This window comes from Lynx canadensis, chromosome D1 (genome assembly GCF_007474595.2).
Source record: "Lynx canadensis isolate LIC74 chromosome D1, mLynCan4.pri.v2, whole genome shotgun sequence".
Classification (NCBI taxonomy): Eukaryota; Metazoa; Chordata; class Mammalia; order Carnivora; family Felidae; genus Lynx; species Lynx canadensis.
This window is the reverse complement of record NC_044312.2, coordinates 110,118,274-110,141,952: the sequence shown is the minus strand read 5'-3', so window position 1 is coordinate 110,141,952 and position 23,679 is coordinate 110,118,274. Positions and strand designations below refer to the sequence as shown.

The window sequence follows — 23,679 nt, the reverse complement described above, 5'->3', positions numbered from 1 at the left end:
CTTGTTGATTATAGCTGCTATAGTGGGTAGGAAGTAGTATCTCATTGTGGTTTTGATTTGCATTTCCCTAATGACTAATGATGTTGAGCATCTTTTCATGTACTTACTGGTCATTTGTATATCTTCTTTGGAGAAATGTCTGTTCAAATCTTCTGCCCATTTTTGTGAAGTTGTTTGTATTTTTGAGTTGTAAATTTTTTTGTTTTAATGAATATTCTGGATATTAGACCTGATAAGATTATGTGATTTGGAAAAATTTTCTCCCACTCTATGGGGTTGTCGTTTCTCCTTCTTAGTGTCTTTGGGAGCACAAAAGTTTTTTATTTTGATGGAGCCAGTTTATTTCTGTTTTCTTTGGTTGCTTGTACTTATTCTGTTATAGCTAAGAAACCAAGGCCACAGAGATTTATATTTTATTCTAACAGTTTTATAGTTTTAGCCCTTACGTTTAAGTCTGATCCATTTTGTGTCTAAATGGTGTGAGTCAGGGGTCTGACTTCATTCTTTTGCTTATGAATATCCACTGTTACAGCACCATTTGTTGAGTTGTTTTGTACCCTGCCGAAGATCAGTTGACTGTAAATATGAGGGTCTTATGGGCTCTTAAATCTATTCCATTCATCTATGTGTCCCCTATCCCAGTCCCACACTATCTTGTTTACTATAGCTTTGTATTACGTTTTGGAATTGGCAAGTGTGAATCCTCCAACTGTGTTCTTTTTCAAGATTCTTTTGGCTGTTCTGCTTCCTTTGCATTCTGTATGTATTTTAGAATCACCTTGTCAATTTCTGCAACTAAAGTAAGCTGCAGGTTTTGACAGGGCTTGCATTGGGTCAGTTTGGGGAGTATTCCATCTTAGCAGTGTTAAGTCTCTGATCCATGAACATGAGGCGTTTTGTTGTTGTTGTTTAGGTCTTCACATTTTTTCAGTGATATTTTGTAGTTTTCAGTGTACCAGTCTTGCACTTCTTTTGTTATATTTGTTCCTCACTGTTTTATTCTTTTTGATGCTTGTCTTACTATATACATTGACTTAACTTTGTCGTTTAACCCTCCTGCCGACTCTCTCCTCAACTAGACCAAGTCTTCATAGGGCCTGGTGCTTTGGTAGCACAGTGCACTGCAGTAGAGATTTCTTGTTTATTTTTTGTTCACACTGTTCTTGTGAAGAAGGACTGGTCTTACTGTCTCTGGCCTAGTAGTTGAAGAAACTGCAGCCCGGAGTGCACGGTGACTTGCCTCTTGGCACAGCACTGATCAGTGGTAGCAGAGGTAGGACCAGGATTTTTCTGATACACGGTCCAGTTCCCTTTCCAGGCATCATCCTGTACGGCACTGACACTGTTCCTGCCCCCTACCCCCTCCACTTGCGTTTGTGTTTCTACCTTTTATATTGAGCCCCAGAGTGTGAGGGGAAGAGAGAAGGATTAAGGCTGCTATCACAAGGGCTGACCATTGGGGTTACTTTTGTGGGCAGCTCTAATGTGCCAGACTCTCCTAGGTATTTCCAAAATACGTGACCTAGTTAAGTTCTCAGAGAAGCTCTACAAGATGACTCAGATCACTCTGCATTTTATAGACCAGGAGAGGAAAGTTCAAAGGGTCATGTAAACTCCCAAATCAAAGAGTGAGTTATACATTGAACACCGTTCCCAAAGCTCCAGCTGTGGTACTGAAAGAGGGAGTTGTGGGGAGGACGAAGGGAATGGGGCTGTCTTAGAAATCGTGAAGCAATGGGGCGCCTGGGTGGCGCAGTCGGTTAAGCGTCCGACTTCAGCCAGGTCACGATCTCGCGGTCCGTGAGTTCGAGCCCCGCGTCAGGCTCTGGGCTGATGGCTCGGAGCCTGGAGCCTGCTTCCGATTCTGTGTCTCCCTCTCTCTCTGCCCCTCCCCCGTTCATGCTCTGTCTCTCTCTGTCCCAAAAATAAATAAACGTTGAAAAAAAAAATTAAAAAAAAAAAGAAATCGTGAAGCTCATTAACACCAGGGTTGAATTGGATCAGTCCAGAACCATTTGCTTATTGGCCTGGAGCTGCTATCAAAACGGGTGGCTTGCTGCTTCTTTCTGGGGGTGACTCTCTCCCTCTGTTTCTTCAGAGCACCTAGCATCATTTTCATTACCCAGTGGACATTCCTTACACGCTTTTGAATGAAGGAAAGACATTCTACCTTCCTGCTTTGCTTCATAGAAGTGGTAGAACCTTAATGCCTCTGGGGCTGGATTTGGGGTGATATAGAAGAATGGGGGACCAAGGCCATTAGAGGGGTCCAGCTGCCCTGGTGGTGTGGGACAGATGCAAGATCTGCCTCTTGTCTGCCCCGTCTCCACCCCCAGAGCAGAGCACAGACAGAGGTAGTTCCATCTTGGAGTTGCTGAATCTGGTCTGTCACACCCAGGGTCTACACTGTTGCTTCCACATCTGAGTGACCCATGAACCAGAACAGCAGTGAATATCTTTGCCATTGGTTTAACTGAGTCAGACCCTGACTCCTTACCCCCCACTTCTGTTCTTCTAAAACAAAACAAAACAAAACAAAACAAAACAAAACAAAACAAAACACCCAAACTATGAAATAATAGTAACTGGTGGCCTTGGCAGTGTTTTACAATCATATAGAAAGTTAATTGCTGCAGTTTTTGATGCTGGATGTTCTGCTCAGATTGAAAGCCGTGGCACAGATGATTATGTTTCGCTGTGATGCAGCGAGCTCGTCTTCCTCCCCAGCCTTGTTCTGGCACCTGCCGCCCCAGCCACGCCAGGCTGTGCATGGCTTGTGAACACGCAAAGCCAGGTGGTGTCCCTGTCACATGGCTCCCTCTTCCTGGATGCTTGCCCTTCCTCCTTTCCCTCCAGACCACCTGTCCCTCTCCTCATCTTTCAGGCTACCTTCTGTGATGCCCTTCTGGGTACTCCATTCCCCCTTCACTTACCCCTAGCTTAGACCTGACACCTGCTTCTTAGGCCCTCACCCTCCCTACTTATTTCTATATGACAGCACCCGCCATACTTCACTTACTTTTCTTTATTGAGGGATAATTGACATACTACTTTCAAGGGTACTGGGTAATGATTCAATGTTTGTATGTATCGTGAAGTGATCACAGTAAGTCTAGTTAATATCCATAGTTACACATTTGTTTTTCTTGTGATGAGAACTTTCAAGATCTACTCTCTTAGCAACTTTCACATATACAATGCAATTTACTGTAGTCACCGTGCTGAGCAATTCATTTCACTTCTTTACATGTCTAGTGTCTTCCCTGGCCCTGAATGCCTTGAGGGCAAGGACCACTCCTCAGTCCCTCGGGCGTTCTGTGTCCCCACTGCTGGTAGAGACGTCTAGGCAGGCTGTGCTGGGCTCAACAGAAAACACGGTGCCACCATTGCCGCCGGTGGTGATATTTTTGGTCCTGTGAAATGCTCACCGCAGGCAGAGCTGAGTAAGACATGGGCCGCGTCTCAAGCAGCTTCTATCTGGAGGAGCAGGAACACCTGTGAGGGTTACTGTTCTGCCTGATCTGCATGTGCTAGAAGTGAAGCATGAGCAGAGGCAGCTGGAGAAGTGTCCCGTGGGGAGTGGCATCAGTGCCACTGGAAGTTTTCCCCAGTGTCCTCTGACCCTAGATGGGCCAGGTCTTCTCAGTTCCTCTCAGAATGCAGGACTCTGCTCCTGGGACTATTCCCACTCAGAGCTAGGTGACTTACTTCCTGGATCTCGTCCCAGACCTGGGTGCTATGGGAAGAAAGGTACAGATTTCATAGCACCTCTGTGATGCCAGCGGGGGTCTGGGAGAAGATTACAGGGAGAGGTGGGTACGTACCCAGCCATCTAACGGAGCCTCTTCAACCACCAGCCTTTCCCCTTAACCCTCGTCCTTCTTGAGTTCTTTGATGCTGGAAGATTAACACAAGTTGGAGAAACAGTAGAATGTTAGGATATGTTTCTCCTTTCTGTCTGCCCACCTCTCTCATGAAGAAGGTTCTACTTGTGTGAGAAAAATTGGGAACAGTTGGAAGTAGAAACTGGCTATTCATAATCTGATCCATTGAGCCTTCGCAAACAGCCCTGCAAGGTATGTGTTGTTGATGCCCATTTTACAAGTGACAGAACTGAGACTTGGAGGTTAAGGGACTCACCCAGGGTCACACAGCAGAGCTAAGACCCAAACCCAGGTCCTTCTCACCGTGAAGCCCTGTTCTCGTCTTGTGCCTGGTTATCCTCGTGAGCAGCAAGGACCACCCATCTCTGAACCCGTGTTGCCAGCATATCCAGAGCATTGGTGAAGGGATTCCCATCTTTCCTGATTTTGGTCACTTCATGTCCAGGGGTACTTGCCCAGAGTCTGTGCCTTTGCCTACAGTCTGTGCCTGTAGCCTTGGACTGTCCGGTCCTTCTCGGACCTGTTTCTGCACTTGTATTGAGAAGGTCTCAGTTCCCCTCTGTCGATGGGGATAAATGTCCCTGTCCTGTCTTCTCCGTGGTCTAAGGAGATTGAAGTAAGGTATGTGAAGCACTGGACTATGATCTCATGCTGTAGAAATGTTCTTCAGACCAGTCTCACTGCTGGCCCTGCCCCTGGATGAGGCCGAGACCTGTGTGCCAGCCTGATGCCAACTCTTGCCTTCGGCTAATCCTCTCAGCAGTTTATCGGCCAGACGGCAGCGTCACGGTGGATGTGGGAGTCGTGGCACTGCTCCGCCTCCAGCCGGGGAAGCGGCACCGGGTGCCTGTCCCGATGCCGGGGAAGGATGAGGCCTGTCTCGGCTCGGAAGCCAGAGTGCTGTACGCAGGGAGCCTCTGCCGGTTTCTCGCCTCGGCATTCCAGCCGACCCTCTGCTGTTACTGTTCCTGGGCAGGGCCCCTCCGGAGTGTCACTGGCCTCCTCTTCCGGGATCTGCAGCTGCCTGCCTTTGTCAGGGTTTATTAGTGGTTAACACCCCTCCTTGGAAGCAGAACGCTGCTTGTTGTCGGCTCTGGAGAAAGATGGGCACAAGGTGGGAACAGAGTACCTGCGCAGGGTGAGGTCCTGGATCCCAGAGGAGTGAGCAGGTTCCCTCCCACAATGAGTTTGCATTTAACTCGTAGGTCTCCCAGAGACTCCTGACATTCGGACTTCCGCCTGACTTAGAACCTCTGCCCAGAGCAGGTGCACCCACATTTCATTAGCAGGACCATCCCTGATTATCCCTCCTCCTTCTCTGGATGCCCCCCGCCCTGGCAGAGAGCAAGAACTCAGAAGCAGAGAAGGCCTCTCTGACTTATTAACCTCGGGTTCAGGGAGCTAAGCAAAGATAGAGGTGTGCATTATTGACTGTGCTTCCTCCAAGAACTCTTGTCTGAGCTCAGCCTGGGCTGGTTTTTGTTTTGGTGGAATGGGGTGGCATCCGGGGGTAGGAGCTGTATCCCTATTCAGGACTGGAGAGGTCGTGAGGATAACACTGTGTTAAATGCATCGATCTGAGTGGGTTTAATAGTATGTTCAAGCATTTAAAAACCTTGCTAATGAAGTCAGACCAGGCCAAGAGCCCATAAGAGCCGCTAGGTAACATGTGCCCTTGTGAGGAATCCTGTCTCCTGGCCCCAGAGGAGAAAGGACCAGGGTGTCTCCAGATCCCAGGGGGGCAACTTGAGACTTAAGTCTCAGCAAGAGGAAGAAGACATCAAACTCCTCATTTTTTCTTCTCCTGTCAGATCCTCTGCTCCTTTCCTTTCTTTTTTTTTCTTTTCTTTTCTTTTCCTTTTCTTTCTTTTTTTTTTTTTTTTAGTGTTTATTTTTGAGAGAGATAGAACATGGGGGGGTGGGGAGAGGCAGAGAGAAGGGGACAGAAGAGCAGGGGGCGGGGGGCAGAGAGAGAAGGGGACAGAGGATCTGAAGCAGGCTCTGCGCCACAGACAGCAGATAGCCCAACACGGGGCTTGAACTCACAAACCATGAAATCATGACCTGAGGCGAAGTCAGATGCTTAACTGATTGAACCACCCAGGCACCTTCTCTGCTCCTTTTCTTAGGCCAGAAGCTCTCTCATCTGGCTGACTCTCCTATCCCTGGCTTTCTTTCCTTTGTAAAAGCCAAACACCACTGCCCTTTAATCCTTCCACTAATCTGTAGGCAGTGGTTTTGACTGCCCTCTCCCAGCTCACCCCTGACCTGGTTTTGTTTTCTCCCTTCCCTCAAACAGGCTGTTCAAGGTCAGCTCCTGGGCCAGAGATTGGCTCTCTCCTCTGAGCTGTAGGGAGGGGATAGTTCTAGAGAGTCATTGACGGAGGCTTAACCTAGAATGTCAATTATAAACAGGCGGCGTCAATTATAAACAGGCGGCGGGTAGAGGGCCCAGATTTGGGTATTCCAGTCCCAGGAACGCCGTGGCCTCCCTAGGGCTCTGTAGACCACCTGTAATGGTAAGAGGACCACCTCTCAGCGGTCATAGGCACACTGTCCCGGGTGGGGCTGTGTACACACTGTGGTCATTGTTTCTCTTCCCTTTGGAACTTGCTACTTAGGAAAGAAGAGGGCAGAGGGATTCTGGGAACAGTCCTTAGAGACAAGAATCCAGGGGAAGGGTGGGCTGGATCATTGCTCATAGGCCTGTGGGGACAGCTCTGGAAAGGAATGGACAAAACCGAGGAGCCCAAAGTGGGCAAACCCTATTTGACAGTGGAAATGGGTTCTGCCTGAGGACTTGGGGATAGAGGAAGATGGGCCTAGGGTCTCTGAGCTGTGGGCCCGAGTGCCTTTGTGTGGTGGTGATATCTGGGGGAAAGGCCCTGTGGTTCCCTTGACTGGGGTCCCTTGTGGAAATGGTGAAGGGGCAAGTGGTCAGGAGAAGGGTCTGCTCTTAGTACAGCACCAGATCAGGGGCCCAGGGGTCTACACGTGCTGTGCCCCAGTTCCTTGGCCAGTTTCGGCCTTGACGAAATGCTCTGGAGCTGCAGAACAGGGAGGCCTGGCTCTCCTTCAGGAATCTGAAATGGAAGGGCCAAGATCAGTTCTCTTCAAGAGCTGAGTTTGTGATTACGTTCTAGACAGCAGTGAAGAGAAAGCATGTAACTACCCACATTTTGGGAGAACAGATTTCTGGCATTTGAGCAGGACCCACTGCTCAGATCCAAAGGGAGACAACTTTTGCTTAGAAGAAAACCTTTCCCTCGGTTCAGGAGGAGGAGAAACTCAGGCCTGAAATGGCTTCTGGTTATCTTTCACTGCAAACAGGCCAGATTCCTCCAGGTCCGGATAAGAATTCAAGAAGGGAGGGGTGCCTGGGTGGCTCAGACAGTTAAGCATTTGACTCTTGATTTCAGCTTAGGTCATGATCTCATGGTGAGATCAAGCCCATTTCCTGGTCTGTCAGCATGGAGCCTGCCTCGGATTCTCTCTCTCTCTCAAAATAAACATTAAAAAAAAAATTCAAGAAGGGAGTAACAGGTTGAGTGTGTGTGTGTGTGTGTGTGTGGTTTGAGGAACAGGTGAGAAGGAGGACTTACATTTCCCTTTGCTTTGTCCCACACTTACCAGAGCAAAATTGGTAAGAAATGTGCCTCTTCTCCTCGTGTTCTGGACCAGGGATGGAGGGATGTAGCTTCTATGACTTTATTCTCTGTTGGGTGACTCAAAAGGAGTCCTGTCATCAGGAGGAAGTCTGAGGCAAGAAGACAGTCAGTGCTTAATTTATCTGAGTGGCTGGGTCTGGAATGATCTCATTTGTGCCCTTGATCTCCTCCTGACTAGAAGGAAATAGTCAGTTTCATGCAGGCAGGGACCTCTTCTGTCTTGTTCAGCTGTATCTCCAGTGCCTAACAGTAGCTGGCATATTGCAAAGGCTCAATCAATATTGAGTGAGTGAAGGAATGAACAATTTTTCTCTGCTTATCATTTCACTAGACCTCTCCAGTTTCATCTTTTGTTGGTTCCTCACCTGATCAGCATCTACTTGGTGTCACCCGACCCTGACTCTAAACTAATCAGGCAAGACCATGCTTACAGGGAAAGTCTGATTGGCCCTGCCTCTCACTACTGGTCCATGCTGAGCAGGTGCTGATGTCCTGTGGGCCAGGTGCCACCACCCGCTGGAGCCTCTGGAATGGGTTCTTCCTCTGAACCCAGATCAAGCCCCTCCTCCATGACACTTAGCTGTCCTCAACCGTTTTACTCTTCCCCCATCTCCCTTTTATCTCCAAACAGTTCCTTTGCATATGCTGGCTGTTTAATATCCCTTATATTTCTTTAAAAAAATTTTTTTTAATGTTTATTTATTTTTGAGAGAGAGAGAGAGCAGGGGAGGGGCAGAGAGAGACATGCGATGCGGGGCTCGAACTCATGAACTGTGAGATCATGACCTGGGCCGAAGTTGGACACTCAACCGAGCCACGCAGGCACCCCAATCCCTTATATTTCAAATGCGCTAGTCTTGTCTCCTCACCAGATGGAAAAAGTTTTTTTGAAAGGCTTTAAGATATCTGTTTGTTTTTTGTTTGTTTGTTTATTTATTTGAGAGACAGTGAGTGCACTTACATGAGCGTGAGTGGGGACGTGAGCGTGAGTGGGGACGGGGCAGAGGGAGAGGGAGAGAGAGAGAATCCCAAGGAGGCTCCATGCCCAGTGCAGACCCCAACGAGAGGCTAGATCTCACTACTGTGAGATCATGACTTGAGCTGAAATCAAGAGTTGGCCACTTAACCGACTGAGCCTCCCAGGTGCCCCCAGAAAGTTCATTGAAGGCAGAGGCCATGTGTTAGCTTATCTTCTGTCTCTCAAGTATGTGTTATGGGCAATGGGTGCTCAATAAACATTTGATGGCTCTCATTGTATGAAGTCTAATCATAGCCCTTGGAGTATGTATTGAGGCTTAATAGTTTACAACACTGAAGGAGAACGGTCTGAGGTTTCATTTATGGCAGGTTGATTGTCAATCCTCTGTGTTGCGATTGATGTTCCATTGATGGACTAACAGGTTCTGAGCCATTTTCTACTCATAACACTTCTGACAACAAATATATGGGTGGTTTTTTCTTCACACCAACTGGTTCTCCAGTTTTCTGTAGACACCAACTGGGAATCCTTCAACGCAATTCAGTTCTGACACTACCCAGAGTTAGCACAGACATCATGGGTGAATCGCTCAGTCGCACAAGACAGTACCCACCTCAGACACTAATTGCAGGACTTTTGCGATTGCCTTTTTGGACCTCTAACAAACTAGCGATAAGTTGGAGATGACTGTGATCCCCATCTCAGGTTTGGTAATTAAAAAGTTTTTTTTTTTAATGTTTATTCATTTTTTTGAGGGAGGGAGAGAGAGAGACAGACAGACACTAGGGGAGGGGCAGAGAGAGAGGGAGACAGAATCCCAACCAAGCTCCACACCATCAGCACAGAACCCCATGTGGGGCTCGAAAGTTCCAGCTTTCTACTCAGATGGTTTGTTCCCAAAGCTATCTAGAGGCTCACCAGGAGCCCCTTCATTAGCATCAGCTCAGATGCCTTTGAAAGGGGGTTGTTATGAATAAGAAAAGTTGTTCTGGACTCCCCTACCACTCAGGAAATTCCAAGGGTTTTAGGTACTCTGTGCCTGGAGCCAGGGAGGAAAACCAAATCCTGTAGTTCCTCTATCACTATATCACATAAGTGCAGAGAGGTGGAGTGATCCTCAAGGTCATTCGACCAGATGGTGGCAAAGCTGGAATTTGAACCTGACTTTTCTGACTAAGACTTTGCCCTTTCCATGGAATCACAGCAGCATCTGGCCCCCACCTGCACCTTGTCTAGGCTTCTCTTGCCCTGAAGAGAGGGAGGTTCCTGCCAGCCCTCACCGCCCCCCCCCCCCCCCCCCCCCACCCAGGACCCTGGCTGCTTTTCCCTTTGCCCTTCCAGCTCCTGGGACTGTTAACACAGTGTGTTGTGTGAAAGAACACGGTGGTGTCAGCAGCAACAAGGAGTTCAAGAAGTGATGTGGGTCAGCAAATGGGGCTTTCCTTATCTATTAAATGAAGATGGGGCACCCGGGTGGCTCAGTCGGTTAAGCATCTGGCTGTGGATCTTGGCTTGGGTCACGATCTCACAGTTTGTGGGTTTGAGCCCCCATCGGGTTCTGTGCTGAGGGTGTAGAGCCTGCTTGGGATTCTTCCTCTCTCCCTCTCTCTGCCCCTCCCCCATTCCTTCTGTCTGTCTGTCTGTCTGTCTTTCTCTCTCTCTCTGTCCCTCCCCCATTCGTTCTGTCTCTCTTTCTCTCTCAAAATAAATAAAACTTAAAAAAAATAAACAAAATGAAGGTAATGCCTGCCCTTCCTACTAGGCAAGGTTGATGTTAGTAGCAAATGACAGTGTCTTTTAAAGTATCTTGGAATGCCAGGATGGCTCAGTTGGTTAAGCGACCGACTTTGGCTCAGGTCATAATCTCATGGTTTGTGAGTTCAAGCCCCACATCAGGCTCTCTGCTGTCAGCACGGAGCCCACTTTGGATTCTCTGTCTCCCTCTCTCTCTCTCTCTCTCTCAAATAAATAAACATTTAAAAAAACGAAACAAAAAATACTTACTGGACTCTTAACTTAAAAATAAATAAATAAATAAATAAATAAATAGTACCTTATAAACTGCAGAGAGCCAGAAGTATATTGTTGTTAAATATAGTATACAAGTTACAGGTCAATAAAACTGCCAAACGCAACAATACCCACCTCATAAGTGTTGGGGGATGACCTAGTGCAGGGCCTGGCACTTCACAGACACTCACAGCTATTATTATTGTTTTTATAACTATTGCAACACATGACCTCTTCCCTCAGATGGAGGGTGGCAACACTGAGGAGACGGCCTGGAGTAGGTAGCTTTCGGGTTGGGACTGAGAAGATGGGAAAGGCAGTCTGCCGCCTGGGTCTTTCCTAATTCACTTACTACCTCAGGTCCCAAAAGCCCGGTTCCCACAAAGCCTGAAGTTCTCAGCTGGGATGCTGCCCTCAACACTGGGGAGAAACTATTGTATTCAGACCAACACGGCAGCAGAGCAGAAAAGGGAGTCTTGACAAGTTAGAACCTGCCCAGTAGGGTAGGGGTTGGAGCTCCTGGCAGGCACCGTGTTATCCCCTCCCCTGCCATCACCTCCCCTGCCTTCCCCTCCTCCCTGGGTGTGCAGGGCAGGGTAAAGGCCCCTCTGAGCATGGGAGCCTCTGGTTGTTTCTGAGGAACTCCAGAACACCCTAGGGGAAGTTTCTCTTGCACTCAGTTGGGTGCTCAGTCCACTGATGGGCAGCTTGACCGTGACGAGGCACAGTTAACCTGTGAGGGAAAGTGTGGTAGAGGGGGTGGCCCAGATGTGACACTGAGCCAGCTAGAGAGAGGAGGCAGCCCTTCACACGGTGATGGAATGCCGAGGTGTGGCCAGGGCAAGTGTGATGGTTGAGGAAGGGTAGTTGGGGGTCAAGAGGCAAGAAGGGGAGAGGATGGTGTCCACAGGGGGCTCCTGGGAATTAAGGCCAGGGGTGAGGCACCATTTGGGATGATGGGCGGACTGGACTATGGGTGCCTTTGGGCTTTGAAACCATGACCAAGCTATTTGTCTCGAGTTTCTGTTTCCTTACTTACAAAGCTGGGGCCGTACCCTCCAGATAAGGTTTTGGGTGATTAAATGAGATGGTGTGCAGCACGTAGCCTGTGCAAACGTTATCAGTGCTTCTGACATCCTGCCACATGGCTGTGGTCGTTAGGATAAAACCAACAATATTGCTCTGTATGTTAACTAACTTCATTTAAGTAAAAAGTAAAAAGGTAAAACCAACAATAGCGGATGCCTAGGACTCTATCTTGGAAAAGCCTCTAGTCCAGTTTTTGTGCTTAAATTCCAAAGCAGAGGGTGAAAGGTCAGATCAGGGGGCTGCAAAGATACGTTTTCCTGGGATCAAGAATAGGGAGAATAAGCAGCAGCCCCCATTTTTTTTACTTCCTTCCTTCTGGGCACTGAAGCACTTTGTCATTGAATTTCCTCACCGTCTCCTTGGCTCATGGACTGGGCACTTATGTGATCAGTTTACCCAGAAAACCAAGTTGTCTGAGCCAGGTTCTACCCCTTCCTCCCAGAGGGATGCTTGGGGCGTGGTATCTAGCAGAATAGCAGTAAAGCCTGGCCAGGAATGGTTGAGGTCACACACTGATTCTGAGAAACTGAATTAATCAGGCAAGGCAAATCAGGCACCAAACCAGGGGAATTGAGGCACCCAGAACAGACAGCAGTGGGAAGCCATCACTTCCACAAGGATTGACAGGGTCGGGAGAGGAAATAGTGCTTCCTCTAGACTTCAGGGAGGGTTGGCAGCATGGAGGCAGGAATGCCCAGCAGGGACTGTCATAGTGGCAGGATGCACCCAGTCAGGACTGTGGCACCCAAGCCCATAGAAAAGGTATACCCATGCCGCCTCTCCTCCTGTGCTTCCCATTGGCTGAACCTGTGGGAAGCCACCCTGCAAAAGGAGCCCTTTCACACGTCACAGCTTCCCTAGGTGCAGGGCAGAGGGACGTGTGTAGGTGAGTGGAGAGTAACCAACCAGGAAGCCTCTCCTAAAGGGTAAATCTGTGTGGAAACATCCACTTAACAGACGTGACAAGCACAGGAATGAGGGCTCTGGCTTCCTGTGGGTCAGAGGAGCTGCTGCTTCTGGGGAGGGGCTATCTCCAAATCAAAATTAGTCACCAGTTTAAATTTGGTCATCAAAGGCAATTAGGAGAGAGAATGAAATGAAAGGCATCCAGATTGGAAAAAAAGAAGTATCTTTATTTGCGGCTGACACCATCTTGTGTAGGAAAACCTAAGTAATCCACTCAGAATCTATTAAAATGAATAAAGGAGTTCAGCAGGGTTGCAGGACATAAGATCAATATATAAAAATCAATTGTATTTCTATACAGTAGCAATGAACAAATTGAAAATGAAAACAATTCCATATATAATAGCATCAAGAAGAATACAACTCTTAGGAATAAATTTAACAAAAAACGTGAAGTGTAAAACTTAGGAGAGCCTAAAGCATTGTTGAAGTGAATTTAAGGAAACCTAAATAAATGGACACACCATGTTCGTGGATCAGAAGTGTTAATATTATTAAAATGGCAGCACTCCCCAAATTGTTCTAAAGATTCAGTGCAAAGTCTTTCACCATCCCAGCTGCCTTTCTTTGCAGAAATTGACACAGTGGTCCTAAAATCCACATGGGAATGCAAGGGAAGCGGATATCCGAAAGAATCTTGAAAAAGAACACAAGTGGAGGACTCACACTTTGATTTCAAAACTTTGTACAAAGCTACTGTAATCAAGAGAGTGTGGTGCTGGCCTAAAGACACACATATAGGTCAGTGGAGTAGAGTTGAGAGCCCAGAAGTAAATTGTCACACTTAGAGTCAGTTCGCTTTTGACAGGGGTGCCAAGACAATTTAATGGGGGAAAGAATAGCCTTTTCAACAAATGGTACGGGAACAACTGGATATCCACATGCAAAAGAACGAAATTGGACCCCTACCTCACACCACAGACAGAACTCAAAAAGGATCAAAGACTTGGATGCAAAAGCTGAAACTATAAAACTTTGAGAAGGAAACAATCGTAAATCTTTGTGATGTTGAGGTAGGTAGTGGTTTCTAATCTACAACAGCAAAAGCACAAACAATAAAAAAAAAAAAAAATTGACTGGACTTCCTCAATATTAAAAACTTCTGTGCAGCAAAGGACACTCACAAAAGCAAAAAGGTAACCCAAAGAATGGGAGAAAATTTTTGTAACTCTCATGTCTCAGAGGGAACTTGCATCTAGACCTTGTATCTAGAATATATAAAGAATTCTTACAACTCAATTGCAAAAAGACAAATAATCCAACTTAAGAATGGACAAGGGATCTGAGTAGAGTTTTCTCCAAAGAAGACAGACAGATGGCCCGTGAAAATATGCTCGGCATCATTAGCCATCAGGGAAATGTAAATCAAAACAATGAGATACTACTTCATGCCCACTGGAATGGCTAACCAAACAGATAATAACAAGGCCTGGTGAGGATGTGGAGGAATTGGTAGACTATGAAATGGAGCAGCTGCTGTGGAAAAGTCTGGCAGTTAAACGTAGAGTTACCATGTGAGCCAGCTAATACATGCCTGCCCAAGAGAGATGAAAACACACGTGCACCCAAAAACTTGCTCCCAGATGTTCATAGCAGCTTTGTTCATAATAGCCAAAAGGTAGAAACAACGCAAATGTCCATCAGCTAATGAGTGGATAAATAAAATGTGTTCTATCTATTAGATAGATAGATATCTATCTATCCACGCAACGGGACATTGCGTGGCAGTTCAAAGAAACGACGTACTGACTCCTGCTGCAACATGATGGCCCCTGAACCCCTTAGGCTGGGTGAAAGAAGCCAGTGAAAAGGGACCTTGTTATTCCTTTTATATGAGATGTCCAGAATAGGCCAATCCATAGAGAGAGTTAGGTTAGTGATGGCCGAGAGGCTGGGGGAGCTGGGAGTTGGTGGGGGGTGGGGTGGGGGTTGAACATGTTCTATAATTGATTGTGGTGATGGATGTGCAACTCCGTGTACTAAAAGCCATTGAGTTGTACTACAGTGTGTGAACCATATGGTATGTGATTATTTATCTCCGTAAACTGTTGAATGCCACCCCCTCTCCCCCACCAAGGACCCAGTCCCCTGTAGGCTAAGTCTGTGACTTAGGAAACTCTTACCTGTTTTGTAACGGCTGGCGCTGGGCAGAGATGCCACCTGCATCTGCCACTGAGCTCTTGGCCTCTTTTTCTGGGTCTCAGAGCATGGAAGGACCCCCTAGAAAATTTTAATTCCAACCCAGTTGCATTTTGGTTCAGGTGAACAGTTCTGGAACCCTGCTGTGAACCAGGCACCAAACATACTGGGTACTCTCGTGAAAAACAGGGGCTGTGGATTTGGATGGGCTCAGTGATACTGAGCTGGCTATTCCTATGGGTCTTTCCAAGGTGGATTTTTCTTATCAGTGAAGTGAGGGTCGACCCCCTGGGATTGTAGTGTGAATCAGGCGAACGAGAAGGGGCCTGGTATCCAAAAGGCAGAAAATGAACATCCCTCTGCCGCGCTGCTGGAGCAAGAGCAGAGACAAGTGACACCTGACCACAGAGAGCTTGAGGTCCAGCCTTAACCAGCACTAGCTACCTAGCGCCCGGTGAGAAGCAGCAGGAAGGGGACACCAGACATCCTCCTGGCTCAGCGGTGTGGGTGCGGAACCAGGGACCCCTCCCTGAGGAAGGGGCCGCGAGAGTAGGAGGATCCTCTCGTCACATGTTGCATTTACTTCGTATTGTGAATAATCAGTTACATGATGTGAAGTCACAAGGGTGAATGGTGAAAGGTAAACCTTTTCCTCATCTCTCTTCCCTAGAGGCACCTGCTGGGGGGAATTCTAGGGTATTCTACCCGCAGCCGAGCAAATGTGTGTCTCTGTAGGAGAACTGCTGTCAGTGGGGCAGGTTTGACATATTTCCCTGCTGGTGCTTGGGGACAGACGGCTCGGGCTAGGGTGTCACTCATGCCACCTCTGTGCCTTGCAGTCACATTCGGCTCGGTTTGCCGTGGGTCCCACCAGCAGGAATGCTGGCTCCACTTCCCCTTCAGGTCCCCTGGAGGGCGGGGTGCCCCCACGGAGGGGTCCTGCCAGGTCCTTGCCTGACCCAGCGCCCCTCTCTCCCCACGTGCGTGCTCCCCGGGGTCTCCTGCCGCCCCTCGCTGCAGCTCCTGCCACCCTTGTGGGCCTGTCCGTGGCCTTGCTTGGGCGGAGCTCCTCCAAGGTAGCTTTCTGAGAAAAGAAGTGTCGAGCGCCAGGGAGAGTCAGGCGTGGCAGCCCCTGCCTTCATGTTACCTTCATAAGTAATTGGTAGTTGAGCTGGATAAGGAGTTGGAAAAGGAAGTCATTTTTCCTTTGCAATTTTGAAGGATTGCTTTGTACTGTTCTGGCCTCCTGAGTTGCTGTTGGGAAATCCAAAACCTTGCTGATGTCTGATTCTCCTGTGTCCTTTTTCCTTCTCCCCTTTTCGGAAAGCTCCCAGGACCTGAAGTTTCACGACCTGCCTGGTGTGTGTCTGGGTTCATCCATCCTGTTGGCTCATGGCGTGTCCTTCTGTGTGGAGATGTTCTCTTGAACATCAGGAGTTTCTTGACATCTTTCGTTTTTCCTCTGTTCTCTTGTTCTGACACTCCTGGCACTTGGCCCCTGGAGCACTTGGTCTGTCCCTTTTCGCTCTTGGGCCTGTTTTCCATTTCTTTGTCTTTCTGCTTCCGTTTCTAGGAAGTCTCCTCTACCTTGGCTTCTTTCTGTTGATTCGTTTGTTCGTTTCTCCGGTCGTATTTTTAATTTCCAAGAACTCTTTTTGCTGCCTGAATGGTTCTTTAACAATATGTGTGTAGTCGTCTGTTGATTTGCTGGTGTAATCTTTGATTTCTCTGAGCATATTATGGGTGTCTGTCTTTTTTCTTTCCTTTTTTTTTCCTTGCTCAGGCTGTTTCCTCCCAGTTGCTTTTTTCTGCTACTTTCCTTTGGTCTCTCCATTTGAAGGCCTCTGTCCTCAGCCGCCCGGTGACCTTTGGTGGCCTGCTCATGATTGTTAGCAGGGGCTAAAAGCTGCCTGAGAGCCCCGTTTCTGACCTGCATGGTGGCTGATGCATGTGCCATTCTTGTTGGGGAACCTCAGCGTCAATATCCTGAGGTTTTCCCTCTTGAGCTGGGTCAGGTCTCCGAGGAGAGGAAGGGCCGGCTGCTGTGTTATAGGAGCAGGGTGGGGTAAGGGGACAGGACGCATGGGCTTACTTAACCTTCCTCCACCATTCTTGACAAGGTGCCCAGGCCCTCGGCTATGCCTCATATCCTCCAATGTAGACCCTGGGCTTTACCGTCTCCAGAGAGTAAACCGTCTTCAGGAGAGGGCAGGAGGGGGGTGGTCCCTAGCTGTATGAAAAGCCATTCAGCCCTAGGCACTGGGGACCTGGAGCCACGGTTCCCTGGCCTCTGGTGGATTCTGTAGGAGGAAACCAGTGTGTATGCACCCTTCCCACTCCCAGATAGAGGCCTTCTCATCAGATGGTGTGAGCTGCCTTCTGGCTTCCACAGTGATGTTGCCGTGGTCTCCTCTCCTGGTCTCTCTGTCCTAGGGGCTTTAGAGCCTTAAGAACAACAAAAAACTCTTCACTCAAGTTTTGGTGGGAGGAAGGAAAATTAGACACATAATTAGACACATAATCCAGCCACAAGCAGGCTTTGCACAGGTCAGCCCAAGGAGAAGAGTGTTCAGGTGGGGGTGTCTCAGGGAAGACGTGCTCCAAGGGAGAGGGGGGGTGCTTGGATTCTTTGGGAACAAAGAGGAGGCAGTTGGGCTGGAGTTAAAAGATTCAGGAGGCGGAGGACTGACTGATGGGCAATCTGGCTGGAAAAGGCAGGCTGCACTGCAGAGAGGGTCTGCAGGAAGGAAAGCTTACCTGTGGGTGGGGGGGAGAGTGGGGGTGTGTTAAGAGGAGAGTGAAATAATGCGTGCATTTAGGGAGACGATCGCTAGTATATAGCATGGCACCGATCAGTAGGTAAAGCTAACCAAGGTTAGTGGTTGGTCACGGTTAGTAGGCTTTTGCAGTAGTTGAAGTAACATGAGGGGGATGATCTAGGGTGTGTTAGTAGAAGTGAAAGGAAGGAGGACATGGGGCTTTAAGAGAATTGACAGGCCTCCTTGACCGGATGGTGGGTGAAGGAGAGGGAAGAGCTGAAGATGGTCCCCCAACTGAAGCCCGAGTTCCTGGGAAAGACAGGAAGAGGTGTTTGGTTTGGGCTTTGGGGGTGTGTGTCATTTGGGGGAGCAGGAAGAGGGTGGGGGGGGTAAATTGTGTTCTAGAATAGATGTTTGATGTGTACATCCAGTAGCTTTTAAGTCCTCACCCTTCAACCTGCACGTGCCTATGTTGGTTAAGAAGAGAGGGAGGGGAAGAAAAGGCCTCAAGGATACGAACGAAGGAATCGGTCGGAACAAAAGAATAATTTTCATGTTGTTAAGAGATTATCGAAAGAATTTTTATTTTGATATTCTCACAGGTTAATAGGTGTTGCAGAGTGGCTTCTGAACTTCACTTTTTTTTTTTAATTTAAAAATATTTTTTAGGGGCGCCTGGGTGGCGCAGTCGGTTAAGCGTCCGACTTCAGCCAGGTCACGATCTCGCGGTCCGTGAGTTCGAGCCCCGCGTCGGGCTCTGGGCTGATGGCTCAGAGCCTGGAGCCTGTTTCCGATTCTGTGTCTCCCTCTCTCTCTGGCCCTCCCCCATTCATGCTCTGTCTCTCTCTGTCCCAAAAATAAATAAACGTTGAAAAAAAAAAATTTTAAAAATATTTTTTAAGTTTATTTTGAGAGAGTGAGTGAGCACGGGAGGGGCGAGAGAGAGGAGAGAGAGGGCGAGGGCGAGAGAGAGGAGAGAGAGGGCGAGGGCGAGAGAGAGGAGAGAGAGAGGAGAGAGAGAGAGAGAGAGAGAGAGAATATCCCAAACAGGCTCTGCACCATCAGTGCAGAGCCCAGTGCGGAGCTAAATCTCACAAACCGTGAGATAATGACCTGAGCCGGAACCGAGAGTCGGATGCTTAACTGACTGAACCCCCGAGGCGCCCCCGGCTTCTGAATTTCCTTAAGACGTGGAGAGAGTGCCAAATTCATTTCTTCCTTAGCTCACCCTCATGTTTTAACTGAATCAAGCCCTTGGACATCAGGCTTTTACAAGTTAAAGAGGCCTCTTTATTTGAGTTCTGTAGCCAAAAGGGAAAATGGAGAAGGGGCGTCATTCTCTCAGCCACCCCCGCCTGTCTCTGCATCAAGGTGGCATACTTGGGCCATCTCGGTGCTCTTTCAGTGATGGCTCCGGGAGGGGAGAAGAGGGCCCTGATCGTCAAGGTTGCTGATTTCTGTGGTGTACAGCTGCCCCCTGTGACCGACCGCAGCCTCCAGTGCTATGCCGCTGAGCACAGAGTTGGACAGAAGCAGAGGCGAGGAGCCAGCGGGCACGAGCAGGAGTGAGCCGCACCTCCTGCGTGTGGCTCGTGGTGGGTTCTCGATGACGTGATATGGCTGGGCAGGCGGACCCTGTTTCTCAGGTCGTCTTGTTATAAGGAGGCTGTTGGCGTCAAGGCATGCTTCAGAGTGTCATCTCCATGAACAGCCCCGGCCCCGACTGGGCCTCGGCTGTCCTCTGGCTCTCCCTTCACGACCCCTCCCTTGCCACCTCTGTCCATCAGAAGCAGGTCCAGCCTCGCAGTCCGGCTTGTAGTACTGGAAGCTGACAGTTATAATAATAAAGACTGCTTATATACCAGGCAACACTCTTGAGACTTCACCAGCATTAACTCATTTGATCTTTGTAACAACCCTACGTGCCTTTGCCATCGCTATGATAAGAAACTGATGGCCAGAGGTTAAGCAACTTGCCCAGAGTCGGTGAGCTTGGTGGAGCCCTGATCTGAACTCAGGCAGTTGGACCCCTGGCATCTTAACCAGTGTTACCCCTGCCTCTGATGTGATGCCAGCATCTGAGAACTCTCCTGACATGTTTCTTTCCTCCTAAGACCCAGTCGGGCCCTCAGCACTGCTGGCTCGGTGGGGTGAAATACAAATAAAATACAGGATGCCCAGTTAAATCTAAGTTTCAGGTAAACAACAAACAATTTTGTAGTGTGCCCCAAATATCGCACGAAATACACTTACACTTTGAAAAAAATGCTATTTATCTGAAAATCAGATTTTAACTGAACAGCCACCCTCAGCTGGTTTTATGTTGGTTGAGAACTGAGTCGGGGGTGTGGGAGGGGATTGAAGTTCTGGGTCTTGCTGTTCGCTGGTTCTGTGGCCAGGTTGTGCTGAGGGCTCCATGTCTCTGATCTCTGGTACATTGTAACGTAAAACATACTCGTTATCGAAACTCCAAACATGTTTAACTTTTGCTGTTTTTCCTCTAAAGAAAGAATATGAAGACAGCATTTTGTAGGCACATGACAAAATACAGGTATAAAACTGTATGCTTCCCCATTTTCTGAGGACAGATGGTCATAACAGAAGTTCGAGAAGTGTCGTACAGTCAGGCTGACATTTTGCTCTTCCAAAAGTCACGTGACCCAAACCAACTCATTCAGAAAACTGCCTGAGTTCTTTTGAAACTCTCTCAGAGGGAAATGCCACTGCTTTGTCTAGTCTGTATCTTTGGCCGCTCCCGACTGGCCAGGCGTTTTTCTTAAAGTTGAGTATCGCTCATCTGTGGTGCAGCTTGGACTCATTATTCTGGTTCTTGGAGCAGCTGCTGCTCACAGGGAGTTTGGGTGTGAACAGGGAGTCCTGCCGTCTGCAGAGTCGTCTTCCTGGGCTGCTACTCTTCCGGTCGTGCCTCCTGGAATGTGGTGTCCGGGCTTCTCAGCCTGGAGAGCCACAGAGCAAGAGCTAGTGGTCATTTCAGGCCTTGGCCGGGTCAGTGCATCAGGTTAGTGGGTGATACTGGGTCTCGACCACCTGCATATTGTAGCTGCCTGTGGCAGGTTTCCACGGGGACTGTCCCAGCAAATGTAGGTGCTTCAGTCACAGAGGAGGGAGGTGTTCCGTATCCACTTCAAGGCCAGCCTTTCACCTGTGCCACGGAACCCTTCCCCGAGCTTGCTCGTTTCTTACCGCCCACCCCACGTCCTCACTCTCTCCTCTTCCTAGAGCTTGCTAACTACTCTGTCCTGCAGGAAGATAACTGCCACGTCTATAATAGAGAATGGATTCATATCTGATATATGTAAAGCCTTATTACAACTCAGAGGAAGACAAGCAGTCCAGCAGAAAAAGGGGCAAATGATATGAACAGGCAATCCATAAAAGAAAAAGCCTGAAAATATGTCAGCAATCTTGAGAAAATATCCAGCTTGCCTAATAATCAGGGAAATGGTTTTCTGCCCATGAGGTTGACAAAAATACAAGCCTGACAGTAGAAGACTTGGTAGAGATGTGGGGAGATAGAAATTCTGTTGTGCTTCCAGCAGCTGCATGAATTATTGGGACAACTGCTATGGAGAACTGTTTGGCAGTATTGATGTTTAGAAAGTGCCTGCAATCTGAGGCAGGAGTTCCAATTCTAGGTGTAGGCCCTGGAGAAATTCCTGCATGTTTTATATATGGATTCAGGGTTATTCATTTTTAACATTTTAATTGACATTATTACGGCTTTTTTCAAACATACATAAAAATGGAGCAAATAGTACAGTGAATTTCAGGTACCAGTCCCTCAGTTTCAATAGTGATCCATTTGTCAATCTATACATCACAGTTGTTTTTTTTTTAATTTTTTTTTAACGTTTTATTTATTTTTGAGACAGAGAGAGACAGAGCATGAATGGGGAAGGGGCAGAGAGAGAGGGAGACACAGAATCGGAAGCAGGCTCCAGGCTCTGAGCCGTCAGCCCAGAGCCCGACGCGGGGCTCGAACTCACGGACCGCGAGATCGTGACCTGAGCCGAAGTCGGACGCTTAACCGACTGAGCCACCCAGGCGCCCCTATACATCACAGTTTTAATAACTAAAATTTGGAGGCCACCCCTGTGTCCCTCATTTGGGCATGGATAAGCTGTGGTACATATACTATTATACAGCTGTTAAAATTAATCATTTAGATCTACTTGTACCAGTGTGGAAAGATTCCAAACAAGTTGGGTGAAAAAGGTGAGTTAAAAAATGACAGTGTATCATTTATGGAAAAATTAAAACACAAGTGTATGATCTGGGCACACATGTGTCTAATCAGTGTAAAATCCACAAAGGGGAGCACCCCCCCCCCCCCAGTACCTGGCTGGTAGCCCCTAGGGATCAGGGGAGGAGGAAAGGGGTGGGGGGCTAGACTGGAAGAACCTCAAAAGAAATTGCAGCTGTTCATAGAGTGTGCTTTTCCTCTTACTAAATTTAACCGTAATTTTATCAAAAGAACACATGTGGACACTTGGGAAAGTCAAATTGTGTCATGAGGCCTGTAAAACCCCCCTAACTAAGTCCCCTGTCCGACCCGCCCTCCCGGATTGTATTTCCAGAGACAAACCCTCTGCTCCTAGCTGCTTACGCCCTGTTTGCACAGAGCATTTGACTCCGTGTGGTGGGCTGGGCTTCTGCTGTGGAAGATCCAGCTGGCTTTTACCACCCACCCAGCCCCCCCATGTGTACCCATTTTCCCGGTCTCCGTTCCCAGCATGGTTAGGCGACCATTTTTGTTAAAGTACATTTTTAGCTTTTACAGTATTAAAATCAAGTAAATATTCACATTGGTGAACCCCAAATGTATACATGGTAACATTTTCTTGTGTGACTTCTCCATTTCCTGGAGTTACTATTTACCTTCTTTTTCATCCCTAAATTGTAAATTGCCATCTCCTCTCCATTCTTTTCAGGGACTAGAGGCAATGCAGCCTGGTTTTTTTGGTTACTTAACCCTCCCCTTTCCTGCCCTCTCTTAGAACTCCCCTCCCTCTGCTGATGTCTCAGGCGGTGGCTCTCTGGGCTCTGTCACCATCTTCCAGAGAACTCTCCTCACCTCCTTCTATGCCGGCTCCCAGGTTCCTCATCTTGGTTTATTTACTTCCTTGTCTTGTTAGTGCCCCTCTCCCAGGAGCTTCCCCAGCACCAGGGCTCCTGGGCAGTGAACTTGCCTTGGCCAGGCATGCCTTAAAAGGTCTTTATTTTGCCCTCACACTTGATTGGTAGTTTAATTGGGTGGAGCGTTCTAGGTTGGAGGACATCTTCCCTCAAAAGTAGCCTCAGGCGCAGTGTCACTGTTGAAGACCTTCTCCTCCTTTTCCAAAGTGTAGTAGCCTGAGGGATGGCCCCCAAAGATCTCCAGGTCCTCATCCCTAGAACCTGTAGGTGGCACCTTATAAGGAAAAGGGGTCTTTGCAGAGGCGACGAAGTGAAGGACCTTGACATGAGGTGATCCCGGATTATCCAGGGACCCTGAGTGCCATCACACGTGTCCTCAGGAGAGAGAGGCATGAGGCTACACTTGGCAGGGAAGACCAAGTGACCACAGAGGCCGAGACTGGAGGGATGTGGCCACAACAGAGGCAGCTGGCAGGGGCTGCAAGCTGGGGGCTGTGGGGTAGGACACCACCCCCCACCACGGCCAGGCCTCTGGGGGAGCACGGTCCTGCCAGCACCTCGATTTGGGCCCATGAAACTGATGCTGAACTTTTCTGGCCTCCCAAACGAAAAGGGAATACATCTTTGTTGCTTTAAGCCACCAAGGCTGCAGTGATTTGTGACGGTCTGGCCAGCAAACTCATGCGGGAAGCTGGTGGAGCCTTTCCGGTCCCTTTGCCAGCTGTGACTTGTGGTGTCGCGCTGGCACCTCAGAGTGCCCTTGCCCCCGCCACCGAAATGCACGTCCCTGGCCCCGGGACTGCCATGTGCCGGTCTTCCTGTTATGCTTTCTGGGCGATGTCCTCGACTGTCTTCTCCTTCTTCTATTTATTATGGTTAAAAATGTCTGCAACTCTATTTTTAATTTCCTAGAGCTCTTCCTCGTTGCCTTTAAAATAGCTGCCGCCTCTCAATGCGATAGCTTCTCTTACTTCTCAGAGATTAATTATAGTTTTTTTTCCTAACTATCTGCTCTCCATATTACCAGA

At 48.4% G+C, this 23,679-nt stretch overlaps 1 protein-coding gene across 5 annotated transcripts in view; it reads left to right on the top strand.

The window, feature by feature from the left end:
* Positions 1 to 23,679, top strand: part of PC (pyruvate carboxylase) — a 101,818-nt gene that overhangs the window by 45,088 nt on the left and 33,051 nt on the right. Inside the window, exon 1 of one of the 5 annotated variants that reach the window (XM_030331685.1) lies at positions 6,342 to 6,403. The exons of the other annotated variants lie outside the window; for them this stretch is intronic. Within the exon in view, the coding sequence (XP_030187545.1) occupies positions 6,401 to 6,403 (3 nt within the window). The 5' untranslated portion in view covers positions 6,342 to 6,400. Of the gene's footprint in view, positions 1 to 6,341; positions 6,404 to 23,679 lie in introns of those variants that run through there. 5 annotated transcript variants of the gene reach the window in all.